This window comes from Pelophylax lessonae (assembly GCF_965119305.1).
Source record: "Pelophylax lessonae genome assembly, chromosome: 1".
NCBI lineage: Eukaryota > Metazoa > Chordata > Amphibia > Anura > Ranidae > Pelophylax > Pelophylax lessonae.
The window spans coordinates 475,382,365-475,396,566 of NC_138768.1; the positions used below are offsets into that span (position 1 = coordinate 475,382,365).

General features: G+C 48.9%; 1 protein-coding gene across 1 annotated transcript in view; it reads left to right on the forward strand.

Moving 5' to 3' along the window:
• Positions 1 to 14,202, forward strand: part of ZFR2 (zinc finger RNA binding protein 2) — a gene marked incomplete at its 3' end in the record, with an annotated part of 435,737 nt that overhangs the window by 99,271 nt on the left and 322,264 nt on the right. Inside the window, exon 6 of the mRNA XM_082246780.1 lies at positions 1,498 to 1,669. Within this exon, the coding sequence (XP_082102906.1) occupies positions 1,498 to 1,669 (172 nt within the window). The remainder of the gene's footprint in view (positions 1 to 1,497; positions 1,670 to 14,202) is intronic.

The window sequence follows — 14,202 nt, forward strand, 5'->3', positions numbered from 1 at the left end:
TGCCTCCTGGGCCTTCTGTCATCAGGCATCAGTGATGCAGGTTTGCAAGGCGGCATTGGTGCACACTTAAAGTTTTTTATAAAGTGGATGTGTTGGCATCTGCTGATGCTTCTTTTGGCCATAAGTTTTTGCAGGCTGCTGTTTAGAGGACCTGATCCTCTTTGAGGGTATATTTTTTCAGGTGAGCTCCAAGTGGTTTTGGTTGTGCTCCTTGTTACCTGGTTGTGCTCCTTGTTACCTGGTTGTGCTCCTTGTTACCTGGTTGTGCTCCTTGTTACCTGGTTGGCTATGGTTAGCCTTGGGAGTTTTTTTTTCTGCTGTGTTTTTGCCACCCCTTTTGTTTAACACTGCTTTGGGACGTCTCTATGGTTGAGAAGAATCAGAAGCTGTGTCTGTCAATGAACGAAAGAGAAAATTGCATTTTTGACTTAACGTAAAATCCATTTCTCTGATGTTCATTGACAGACACAGCACCCACCCTTCTGTGGAGTTGGCTTTCTTCTGACACTGCTTGTAACAAAACTGGGGTATAGTGGAGTATCGGTGTATACCCCCTGGGACTGCCTATAGGTGTAGTAAAGCTTTTTCCTGCCTAATATCCTACTCCTGTAGGGGGCAGTATAACCCAATGGTTAAGAAGAATCAGGAGCTGTGTCCGTCAATGAACTTTAGAGAAATTGATTTTACGGTAAGTCAAAAATCAAATTTTTGTTTGAGGTTCAGCCAGTAGCAGTAGTTTTATTTCATTTACATCTAGTGCACAGCTATATGTATTTTATCTTCCCAAATAGTGGAAATGTGTCTGGTTGCAATTTTGGTAGAGACCATATTTCCCAGAATGCATTTTACCACTTGATTTTTAACAGTATGCTCATTTCATTTAAGACCTATAAACCTTACAATCTGTGCAGCTTGTGTTTTTCAGCTGCATTATGATGTGCACTGACCATATAGTTTCATGTTGTAATTTGTTGCCTATGTGCGCTTTCTATATTACAGTAAATCTCCACATTCTGCTGTCAGAAAAACTTTTTTGTAGTCATACATGAGGCATGCCACGCACACTGCATGGGTTAAAGCAGTATTCATACCCCAAACCAAAAATTTAATATCGCAGCTTACTAGTCATTAGATGTGGTGTCTGCATTGGTTTTTATTTTTTTTAGGATGTTCCCCCTCTTGTTTTCACTTTGTAATCTGCACAGTAACACATCTCCTGTATTAGAGTGTCTCCACTGGATGATGAAGCACAGGGGTGCCAGTGGACAGCAGCGTTAGATGTACTTGCAGATTTTAAATGCATTAACAAATTGAAGCTAAACTCCAGCTCACACTTTATAAGCAGTCAGTCATTATCTAAAGCAGAGAGGAGTCCTCCAAGGAACACAGAGAAAATAATTTTTCACTGAATACAAAAAATCCTATTTTTTTAATGTGTATTTTACTTACCGTTCTCCCAATCAAATGTCATCCCTTGCTTTACTTATGCTTTTACAGGTTGTGAAATTGCACACTATATTAGGAAAGCCAATTCCTGATGCAGAGCCTGTCATGACAAACCTATCTGGACCACCCAGCAAATCCCCAACATTCACTTCCGCTGGAATGCAAAACCTACAAAATTCACAGTCCTTTGAATATTTCACTAACTCTGAGTCATTTCCTACAGGTAAGTGTCAAAATGTAAAATCCAATAATGACTACTTAAATCCTAATTATTTTAAACTTGAATTTCCCTTCATTGGCGGACACAGCTCCAGATCTTCTTGACCCATGGGATTATTCTGCCCCCTACAGGAGTAGGACACTAGGCGGAAATAAGTTTGACTACCCCTGTCCTGTAGGGCAGTCCCAGGGGGTATACTCCCACTTCCTGCTATAGGTCTTCAGTTTTTTTCTGCCTTGACAGGAGTGAGGACCTAATTCCTTGTTGGGATCTCTGGTCCTCGTGTTTTTTCCTTTTTAAACTGAATTTTTAATTTTATTAACTTTTGTTCCGTTCCTGTGAGAACTACAATCAATTCTATTCCTGTGAGAACTACAATCCACTGCATGACTGGGTGACAGACTAGATATCCTAGATCCTTACAGTCTTCCCAGTCTGGCCAGCGAGCGCGACCTGATCTTCGCTCCACACTAGGTTGGCTGCGACATAGCCTCACTGGACAGGGGCTGACCGGCGAGTTAAACGCCTCGCGAGGACGCATAGCCCTGGTCTCGACCTGAGTTGCAGCGTGCCTCTGGCCCGTAGCACCCCCATTCCAAGATGGTGCAGTGGTCTGCCTGAAGCGGTGCCCGCCTGACCCGCCTGGCCTGTGGTGATTAATGTCCACTCTCCCTTCTGGTAGTTTTTTCTGGGTGGACGTGGGCCCCTTCCTGGGTTGGTCAGACGCTTGAGTGCCCTTCCTTCCCTCATGTTGCTCCCCCCTCACTATCGGTGTCCCTCTGTGGACCACCCTCCATTCACCCATGCCCAGCTTCCCCCCCCCCCCCCATGCTCTGTTTTTTTTCTGTTTGGGGGTGTCAAACGGGTGCTGGGGGAAAAGGGCGCACCGCTGGCTGCGCTAAACATGGTGTTTGGGGTGATGGTCCCCCTTATTTTCCAAGTGTATTTGGGAGTTCTAAAAGCCCTGTGGATGACTGCATGTATATTCGGTGGCCATGTTTGTGTAGTCCGGTGCCCGTATCCCATTGCTATCAAACCGTGGCCAGGTTTTGGAAGCCTATAGAGCGGTGAATCGGCGGTTGGCCTCTAGTGGCTGTTCCTGTACTTCCTTTTTCTCTTTAAATACCGTACGGCGTACAGCCTGGCTTTCTGGCTCTGCATCTGAGGAGGGGGTGGTGAGTCCCTGTGGATGCTAAATGGCTCCCTCTCTCTGCTATAGGTATTTGGTGTGCTGGGACTTGTGGTGCCCCTGGTGCAGAGATGGGGGGAATTGTTAAAAGCAATTTTTACTCTTTTTGCTGGTGGTCCCCAAGTTAACCATGGAGTCCCTGTCATCACCTGACTCCCACTGCAGGCTGCGGGGCCCTCTGGGTCCCAGTCCACTTTGTCTGCTCTGACCGCAGTCCTACAGTCATTGGTGTCCAAAGTAGATATGGCCATCCAAAATAGGACGGGCAAAAAGCATCCTCCATCTTCACCTGCATCCGCTGCCTCCTCAGATTGTGAGGTTGATTTGGCCGCCACGGACAAGAGTCACCCTATTTGGTCTGCGTCTACGCACCCTTAGTGCTCTGAATCCTCTTCCACTACAGCCGCACATGAAAAGGCGCTAGTGGATGCGCTGATTGTATCAGTGCGGGAAACTGAAATTGGAGAATGCAGCTACTGCTGCGCGGCTGCAATTTGATACCTGCAGAGCCTCCAAAGCGGCAAAGGTGTTTCCCTTTCCCGCCTATTTCAAAACATTGTCGTTAAGTCAGTGGGGTTCTGCAAACTGTCCCTAAAGTTTTGCTAGAAGGTATAGTTTTGAAGAGTCCCTGTTAAACTGACAGTACCACCTGTGGTGGACTTGCAGGTTTCCATGTTGAATAAAGCCACCCTTCTCCTGGTGGAGGACTCTTCATCCTTTAAGGGCCCTTTTGACGAGAGCTGAATTTCTGGTCTGATAATACACACAACAAAATGGGATAAAAAGCGCTACCCCCAGCCGGACAAAGAACCATTTGCTTACAAAATTGTAGTCCAAAAGTCTTAGTTTATTGACAATAATAAATGCTCACAGTAGATAATCCAAATGGTAGAGGACGCTGGCCACCATGTAAAATAACAGATGGAAAATGGCAATACGGCAGTACCTTGAATGAAGCCAGTGCAGATGACTAATAACTTTGTGTTCCCAGAAAGAGGATGGGATGAGGAGTGGGCAATGCCGCCCAACAAGAAGGTAAGAAGCCAAATAGAAGGGTTCCATGATGGAGACTGAAGGGAACACAACAAGAGCCGCCTTGCACTTGACTGTAGAGGCACCACCACATCAAGGTAAGGTGTCTGCAATGACCGCAGAGTGCTCGGAATTGGCCGTCTCTCCCTGCTGAGAAGACCGATACGGCACCCGGAAATGACGTCACCGGAGGGGCAGATCACCAGTGAGAGTGTGCAGAGTGGAGGCAAAAGGCGGCCAGCTACTGTATGGAGAGAAGAAAACGCCAGGAACTATCGATGAACTACATGTTTTGGGGTACACCCCTTCTTCAGCTCCACAGCTGGCGTATAAAACAAAAAAAAATGTTAAGGGGGGGAGGAGAAGGGGAGGGACCCCCTGTCACCTGCACTGACTCCTCCTAAAAGATGACTGCTGACAACAAATGAATAAAAATAAATATAGGAACAATGACAACAAATGAACAAACTGATATAATAAAAATAAAAACAAGGACAATAAAAATGCAAAAAAAATAAACAAATATTTGGAACCATGATCATAAACCATCATGTCGTTGCTCTTACATGACAACGTGTATATAAGGTCTCTCTTGCATAGTATAGAAAAGCGTTTACTATCAGTGAGAGTACCCCTGGGTATAGACTCAATGGCAAGAACCGTCTAATCTTGAATATTCCTATTGTAATGAGTGGAAAAATGAAGGGGGGCACTAAGAATGACCTTCCCTTTGAGTAGATGTCCCCTTGTGGCTAGCCCTGTGGTGTTACCCAATCCACGTATTAAGGTGGCGGATGGTACGACCCACATACAGCAGATTGCAGGGACACCGCAGGACATAAACAACAAATTGAGTAGAAAAGGGGATAAATTGATTATTGGATAAACAATTACCTGAAGTTCACAGAATGAACTTTGTCCATGAGGGATGAACTGACAGGTGAGACATTCTCTCTTCTTACTTTGAAAAATCCCCACCCGATCATCCAAATAAGATCTAATGTCAATAACCCTCTCCTTATTAGGCCTAGTTACTCTGCTTGGAGCAATTTGGTTCCTAAGTGTACGGGCTTTCCTAAAACCCACCTGGGGAGACCGATGATAAATGAGGGCCCAATCTGGGGTCTGAACATAAAATGGGCCAATGTTTCTTAATGGTTTGAGCAATAGCCTTAAAATTATTATTAAAGCTAGCCTGAGGAATGGCAGAACCATTATGCTGATTGGCCCTGACCCCACAGTTCGGGCATTTGTCCATACACGAAGTAAACGCTTCTTGAAGGAGTCCCTCAGGGTAACCCTTCTCACGAAATTTTGACCAACATGGACTCCCCTTGAGCAAAAAAGATCCTCTTTTACGGGTACAGTTCCTACGGAGCCTCAAACTGTCCCTTAGGGATGTTATTTTTCCAAGTCTGGTGGTGACAATTCCCAAACTGTAAGTAGGAGTTTCCAGCAACCAGCTTGGAATGATTAAGGGTGATGATGGAACCATTGGCATGCGTGAGCTCCAGGTCAACAAAACGCCAAAAGAGCCGGGTCAATGACCTGAGTAAACGTCAAGCCAAGATCGTTGGTGTTACAAAAGGAGACAAAATCCTGGAAGATGTTATCACCATCCCAAATGATGAGCACATCAACAAAGTACCTCCCGTAGAAGACAATGTGCTTTTGGAAGGGGTTGTTATGCCAAATGTTGAATTCCTCCCAAAAACCCATAGTTAAATTTGCATAACAGGGTGCAAAGCTGGCCCCCATAGCAGTGCCCCTGGTCTGCAAATAAAACTGGTCAAGGAAGGAAAAATAGTTATGCTCAAGGCAAAACCTAGACCCATCTAACAAAAATAACTGCTGACACGAATTAAACTGCATCTCTGGTGAAAAAAGTGGAGGGCTTGAAGCCCAAGCTCAGGTGGAATCGTGGTGTACAGTGAACAAACATCCAGAGAGGCCCACATATAATGGTCATCTCATGTATATTGCTGTAGAATATCCATAACGTGACCGGAGTCACGAATATAGGAAGGAAGATGTTGGATCACCGGTTGCAAGAACCAATCAATATACTGGGAAAGTCCACTGGTAAAGCTGTTAGTGCCGGCATTATCGGCCATCCAGGAGGATGCACAAAAGACTTATGGACCTTAGGGAGATGGTAAAAGCATGTAGTACTACAAGTGATGTGAAAAAAAATTGGCCCCCCTCACTAAGTATCTCAGCGTGTATTGCATCCTGTACCATCTCCCTAAGGGGCAGTAAAAAAAACAGGAAGAGGGTCCTGCGACAAGACCGCATATGTACTCTTGTCCGAGAGTAGTCTCAGGGACTCCTGGATGTAGGCCACACGATCCTGTACCACAATACTACCTCCCTTGTCAGCTTGCTTAATAACTATATTACAGTTGGACTCTGGGACTTTAAGGGCTTGTTGCTCATTGGATGATAAGTTGGACCTATGTGTGGATGTGGAGTCACACAGATCTTGAGTTTTTAATTTTGCAAGCAAATGGTTTTGTCTGGCTGGGGTTAGCCCTTTTTATCCGATTTTGGTGTGTGTAGTATCTAATTGGGTTTGAGTGTGGGTTAGCAGCACCCCCCAGCAGCACTATTCTATTATCTCATCCTAGGACTGTCCTCCAGTGCCTGTTATTTGTGTGTTTTCTGGTCTGATGCCTTTTTACCATGGCCGGTTTCATTCTGCGGCCATTTTGTTTGCCTTAACCTTGGTTTCCTAGACCTTAACGGAATGGGCTAAGCTCCTGCGCCAGGGTTTGGAAGGGGGGACAACCTCCTCCTGACCTGGCAGACCAGTGGATCCAGGGGTTGCAGTATATCTGATGCCTCACTGGATGCGGCCCATTTAGCCTGTAGGGTTATTGTGAAGCAAACAACAAATAGGACAAAATAACAGAAAAAGTCAATGTGCATAACTAGTCACCCCCTAAAGTCAATACTTTGTAGAGCCAGCTTTTGCGGCAATCACAGCTCCAAGTCACTTTGGATAGGTCTCTATGAGCTTGCCACATCTTACCACTGGGATTTTTGCCCATTTCTCCTTGCAAAACTGCTCCAGGTCCTTCAGCTCCTTCAAGTTGGATGGTTTGCGCTTGTGAACAGCAATCTTTAAGTCTGACCACAGATTTTATCGGATTGAGGTCTGGACTTTGACTAGGCCATTCCAACACATTTACATGTTTCCACTTAAACCACTCAAGTGTTGCTGTTTGGGGTCATTGTCCTGCTGGAAGGTGAACATCCGTCCTAGCCTCAAATCACACACAGTGGTACAGGTTTTGCTCAAGAATATCCCTGTATTTAGCACCATCCATCTTTCCCTCAACTCTGACCAGTTCCCCAGTCCCGACTGCTGAAAAACATCCCCACAGCATGATGCTGCCACCAAGTTTCACTGTGGGGATGGTGTTCTTAGGGTGATGTGTTGGGTTTGCGCAAGACATAGTGTTTTCTTTGGCTGAAAAATTCAGTTTTAGTCATCAAACCAGAGCACCTGCCTTCATACATTTTGGGAGTCTCCCACATGCCTTTTCGCAAACTCAAAACGTGCCATTTTTGTTTTTCGCTGAAACGGCTTTCTTCTGGCCACTCTTCCATAAAGCCCAACTCTATGGAGTGTACGGCTTATTGTCGTCCTATGTACAGAGACTCATGTCTCTGCTGTGGAACTCTGCAGCTCCTCTAGGGTTACCTTAGGTCTCTGTGCTGCCTCTCTGATTAATGCCCCGCTTGCCAGGTCCGTGAGTTTTCGCAGGTTTGCTGTTGTGCCATGTTCTTTCCATTTGGTTATGATCGATTTGATGGTGCTCCTGGGGATCGTCAAAGATTTGGAAATTTTTTTTTTTTTTTATAACCTAACCCTGACTTGTACTTCTCAACAACCTTGTCCCTTACTTGTTTGGATGCCTTGATCTTCATGGCAGTGTTTGGTTAGTGATGCCTCTTGCTTAGGTGTTGCAGCCTCTGGGGCCTTTCAAAAAAAGGTGTGTATATGTAATGACAGATCATGTGACACTTAGATTGCACACAGGGGGACATCATTTCACGAATTGTGATTTCTGAAGGTAATTGGTTGCACCAGAGCTTTTTATGGGTTTAATAACAAAGGGGGTAAATAAATACGCACATGGCAATTTTCTGTTTTCGATTTTCTGAAAAAATTTTAATGTATATATTTTTCTCACTTCACCAACTTAGACTATTATGCTCTGAGCCATTGCATAAAATTCAGATTAACAAAACATTGAACTTAAGGCTGTAATGTAATAAAATGGGTAAAAAGTCATACTTTTGCAAGGCACTGTATATTCCAGGGGTATAAAATTTTCAGGGGGACTACCTCAGTTGGCAGACGTTGAATCGGGGAAAATGGTCTCTCCACCAGGAGGTGTTTTACCGACTGTGTCCCCGGTGGGGGACTCCCGATGTTGGCCTCTCGTCTCAACAGGAAGGTTCAGAGATTCGTCGCAAGGTCTCGGGATCCTCTGGCCGACGCCACAGACAATACTGGCCCCAAAAAGCCACCAGAGCTTCTGATGTATGCATTTCCTCCGATAACTCTTCTGCCAAGACTCCTGCGAATAATCGAGGCAGAAGGTATTCCGGTCATCCTAGTGGCTCTGGACTATGCTCGCAGGTCCTGGTATGCAGACTTAGTGCAGCTGGTCGCCGATGTCCCTTGGAGACTTCCTCTCAGAAGATCTGTTCGCTCAAGGACCGATCTTCCATCCTGCTTTACAGTCGCTGGCTTTAACGACTTGGCTGTTGAAAGCCAGGTGCTGAAGGATGGAGGGGTGTCTGAATCGGTGATTCATATGCTGATAAAAGCTAGAAATTCTTCTTCTAGGAATATTTTTCATTGAGTCTGGAGACTGAACATTACTTGCTGTGAGTCTTGAGGGGTTTTCTCGAAAGAGGTGTAGATCAGCGTTTGGCCTTGACCACCATTAAGGGCCAGATTTCTGCCCTGGCAATTTTCTTTCAGCGTCCGTTGGCCACTAATTCCTTGGTTCACTTTTCTCTGATGTTCTTTGACGGACACAGCACCCACCCCTCTGTTGAGTTGAGTATATGTATTCTTCTGATACTGCTTGTTACAAAACTGAATTTCTCTTACGTCCTCCGACAGTCGCCGCCTCTTCATATTCGTCACATATGGGGTATTAGACTTTGCTCCGAAGGAGTAGCTAGGCAACAGAATATGTTAACATTAAAGCTTTTAACATATCCCACCCTCAAGGGGTGGTCCCCTCAGTCAATACCCTCCTACTTCCTGCAACCATATCTCAGTTTTAATGTCTAGCTTGTCAGGAGTGGCTGGCTTTTTCTGTGCTGGGGCTTTCTGCCCCAGACTCTTTCTTCTTTTTGAAATTTTGTTTGAGTTTTCTCTCTACCTTTTACTTAGCTGTTTTTGTCAGCGTTAGTTCTTCTGATGAAGAGGATCATGCGGGCTGGGTCTCGGGCTGATCCCCCTGGTCGCAGGTCGTGGGTCAGTGGCTTCCCAGCCTGCCATCGAGCGTTCAGCCAGGTAACGCTCCTGGCACAGTGAACGACCCATCCCTGTTCGGTGCAGGGATGATTGGTGAGGTGGCTACCTCACTGGACGCTGTGCGGTTTCTTAACCCCCATTTTGTGCGTCTTGAATTGCGACTCTCCCTGCCTCATGTGCAGCGGCTTGTTCGCCTGTGCGGGTCCCCCACGCCATTGAGAGGTAAGTGTATCTATGTGGGGACCTGTCTGTCTGGGGGGGGTGTCAGTCTGGGACTGTGTAACCTGCCTCTATTCACACTGCTTGTCTCCCTATCTCTCGGCTGCATGCTGTGGGCTGCAAGGGGGGGGGGGGGGGGGAGCTGTGTGACACTGTGTGTCAGCCTGGTCAGTGTGAGAAGCTGTGTGCTGTGGGGCATGTTTTTTTGGCATGTTTGGGCATATACAGCAATCGCTGCGGCGATCTGACATGTATTCTTATACATGTGGAGCGGCGGTTTCGGCGCCAAACGGCGCCATTTTGCCTACACTCGCTCCGGCCGCATGTTTTACATGCATGGCGGCCATTTTCTTGTAGCCTCCATAGGCTTTCATAGAGCGCCCTGGCAGCATCACTTCCTCTTTCCAGGAACACCGATCGAGGCAGCGGCGAGGGTCTCCTCAGGTTTTATCCTTCTGTTCTTGCTATCCATTGCCTGTGTTTAGTTTGCATATTCCCTGTGGGGGTCTCATTGTGCTTGAGTGTGGTGCGGTGGGCTGCGCTTGCCGCGCTTGCTTAAAGGGGCAGTTAACCCTTTATTGTCCGGCATTACAGGGGCAATGGATTCTCAGGAGGGCAAATTTCCTACCGCCTTGGTGGAAAGCCAGGGGACCGCTGTTCCCCCCCCCAGGGGGGGATTTAGCCACTATTGTGGCTGGCCTTGCTGTTCAGGTACAGATGCTGGTGGCTGCTCAATCTACTAAAAGGCCCAGAGTTGCTCTTTCCTCTGATTCTGAGGGTGAAGGTGATGGGGCTGTTATGGCGGGGGCCTCCTTATCGGGGTCCCGCTCCTCCCTAGATCTAGTGGAGGCTGAAGTTGAGGGGGTTGATAATTCTCCCCCTGGCTCGCCTGAAGAGCTTGCAATCATGGATGAGTTGATTGCTTCCATAAAGCAAACGCTGCGTTTGCAGGATGAAGTGTGTCCCCCCGCCGCCTTGGCGGCTTATGGGACGCAGAGAAAACGCAGGACGCCGCAGGTTTTTCCCTGCAATGATGATTTTCAGCGCACTGTTAAGGAACAATGGCGCAATCTGCGCAAACCTTTTGCTGTACCAAGTAGATTCAAGCTGCGTTATCCTTTCTCGCCTTCCACTGATGAAAGGTGGTGTGTGCCTCCCCCAGTGGATCACGCAATTGCGGTTTTAAACAAAACCACTGCGATTCCTGCAGAGGATTCCCCTGTGTTCCGTGATGCCACGGATAGGAGATTGGAGTCTCTTGCCCGTCATACTTATTCTGTTACGGGTTCTATGCTTAAGGCTCTGTTTGCTTCTCTCATGGCGGCCCAGGCGATCGCAAGTTGGACGCAGATGCTTAGGCGCGTCCTAGTGGCCGATTTGGCCTCGCCGGCGACCCTGGATATGGTGGATCAAATACACCAAGGTGTCATTTATCTGTGTGATGCGGACCTGGACCTGGTTCCGTTGGCTGCACGTGTGCACAGCGTGGCGGTGTTGTCTCGCCGCCTGGTTTGGTTAAAATGTTGGGCGGTGGACCAATCTTCACGTAAGACCTTAGCCAATCTGCCTTATGATGGGTCTCGCCTTTTTGGGGAGTCCTTGGATGTGTTGATTAAGGGGATCACCGGAGGTAAGAGTACTCTCTTGCCCCATTTCCCCAAGGCTAAGGGGGCTTCTGGGAAGAAGCATGCTAATTTTCGGCCCCCTCAGGGGTCCTTTCGTGCCTTTCGGCCGCACTACAAGGGCAAGCCGTTCAAAGGTCAAGGCTCTCAGAAGAAGCCCTGGTCTGGGAAACAGAAGTCCGGTCAATCCAGATCTGCAGCCCATAACAGTTCGGCCTGAAGGGGCGCCCTCACCCAGTTTTGGGGTGGGGGGACGCTTGCTCGGTTTTCTTCAGCCCTGGTTGGCCCGTGTGCGGGACAGATGGGTTCAGGAGATCGTTCGATCTGGTTACAAGATCGAGTTTCTCTCTCTCTCGGCCGGAGAGCAGATTTTTTCCCTCAAATCTTCAACTGTCTCCAGAGCGTTTGCGGGACCTGCACCTGGCAGTGCGGGACCTGAGGGCTCAGGGAGTGGCGGTTCCGGTGCCTCATCGGGACAGATTTCGGGGGTTTTATTCCAATCTGTTCACCGTGCCCAGAAAGGAGGGCAAGGTTCGTCCAATTCTGGACTTGCAGGCTCTGAACCGCTCTGTGCGGGTTCGCAAGTTCCGCATGGAATCCCTGCGGTCAGTGGTGGCTGCCCTGGTTCTGGGGGAATTCATGGCCTCCATCGATTTGAAGGATGCGTATCTTCACATCCCCATTTTCGAGGGTCACCAGAGGTTCCTTCGATTTGCCATTGCGGAGGATCACTACCAGTTCGTGGCGTTGCCTTTTGGTCTCGCCTCGGCTCCGCGGGTCTTCACCAAGGTGCTTGCACCGGTTCTGGCATTGAGGGCCCAGGGCATTTCTGTCCTGGGGTATCTGGACGACATTCTGGTTCGGTCTGTGACCAGCCAGGGTCTGGAGAAGGACCTGTCTGTCACGATGCAAACTCTGCAGGAGTTTGGTTGGACGATAAATTTTCCAAAGTCGACACTGAGTCCGTCGGTTCGTCTTCCCTACCTGGGAATGATTCTGGACTCGGTGCAGGCGAAGGTCTTCCTGCCGGAAGACAAACTCAGAACTCTTCAGGAGGAAGTCGGGTCCCTCAGGGACGTTCCGCACTCGTCTCTGCGGACGTGCATGAGATGTCTGGGATTGATGGTCTCGGCCTTCGAGGCGATTCCCTTCGCCCAGTTTCACACGCGGGGTCTCCAAGCGGAGATCCTGTCCAGGTGGGACGGGCGACCTCAATCTCTGGATCTTCAAATCTCGTTGAGTCATCGCACCAGAAGAAACCTTCTGTGGTGGCTCCAGTCCCCGTTGGTGTCCGGGGGCAAGTCGTTTCGTCCTGTCTCGTGGACGGTGATCACCACGGATGCCAGCCTGTCGGGCTGGGGTGGTGTTCTGTCCGCCCAGGGAACTTGGTCGGAGGGGGAGTCTTCCCTTCCGATCAGCATTCTGGAATTGCGTGCGATAAGTCTGTCTTCATCGCTGGACGGACCGGCTGCAGGGCTGCCCGGTTCGGGTGCAGACGGACAATGCCACGGCGGTGGCCTACATCAACCACCAAGGGGGCACCAGGAGTGCCCGAGCGGCTCGAGAAGTGGCCGACATTCTGTCTTGGGCCGAGACTCATGTCCCGGCGATAACGGCGGTTCACATTCCGGGGGTGGAGAACTGGCAGGCGGACTATCTGAGTCGCCAGACCCTGGATCAGGGGGAATGGTCTCTCCACCCGGCTGTCTTCCAGATGTTGTGCGCGAAGTGGGGTCTTCCAGATGTGGACCTGTTCGCGTCTCGTCTCAACAACAAGGTGAAAAGGTTCGTGGCAAGGACGCGCGACCCTCGGGCAGACGCGTCAGTGGCCCCGTGGCATCAGTACAGGCTGATGTATGCGTTTCCACCGATTCAGTTGCTGTCCAGGTTCCTTCGCAGGTTACACTCGGAACGCAGCACGGTGATTCTTGTGGCACCGGACTGGCCTCGCCGGTCCTGGTACGCAGACCTCGTGAATCTGGCGGTCGACGCCCGTGGCGTCTGCCTCTTCGAGACGATCTACTGTCTCAAGGACCGATATACCATCCTGCTTTACAGTCGCTGGCTTTGACGGCCTGGCTGTTGAGACCGAGGTCCTGAAGAAGAAGGGTCTCTCTCCAGAGGTCGTTCATACTTTGATCAACGCGAGGAAGTCTTCCTCGGGGAAGGTTTATTACCGTACTTGGAAGGCCTATTTTGCCTGGTGTGAGTCCAGGGGGTTTTCACCCCGCACGTACTCCTTTTCCCGTGTGCTGTCTTTCCTTCAAACGGGAGTTGATCAGCGTTTGGCGCTGGCTACGATAAAGGGTCAGGTGTCTGCACTGGCCGTTCTGTTTCAACGTCCCGTGGCTTCCAACTCCTTGGCTGGCACTTTCGTTCAGGGTGTGCGGCATCTGGTTCCTCCTAGGAGGGATCCTTTGCCCCCTTGGGACTTGAATCTCGTTCTGTCTGTGTTGCAACGTGCTCCTTTTGAACAGATCAGGGAGATCTCGTTGTCTATGTTGTCCAAAAAGGTCGCCTTTTTGGTGGCGATCACTTCGGCTCGCAGAGTGTCGGAGCTGGCAGCTTTGTCCTGCTGGTCCGTACCTGGTTGTTCATTTGGATAAGGTGGTCTTGCGACCTAATCCTTCTTTTCTTCCGAAGCGAGTTTCGGAATTCCATCTTAATGAGGATATTGTCTTACCTTCGCTGTGCGCGAAGTCTAAACATCCAAAGGAGGTGAGATTGCATTCTCTGGATGTTGTTCGGGCGATAAGGGTATACCTTAAATCGACAGTCTTTTCGAAAGACGGACTCCTTGTTTGTTCTTCCAGAGGGTCCTCGGAAGGGCATGGCGGCTTCGGCCTCTACCATCGCCAAATGGATCAGGCAGACCATTGAACAGGCCTATGCCTTGCAGGGGAAGGTTCCCCCTGTGCCTGTGAAGGCGCACTCTACTAGATCTTTGAGTACGTCTTGGGCCTGTCGTCAT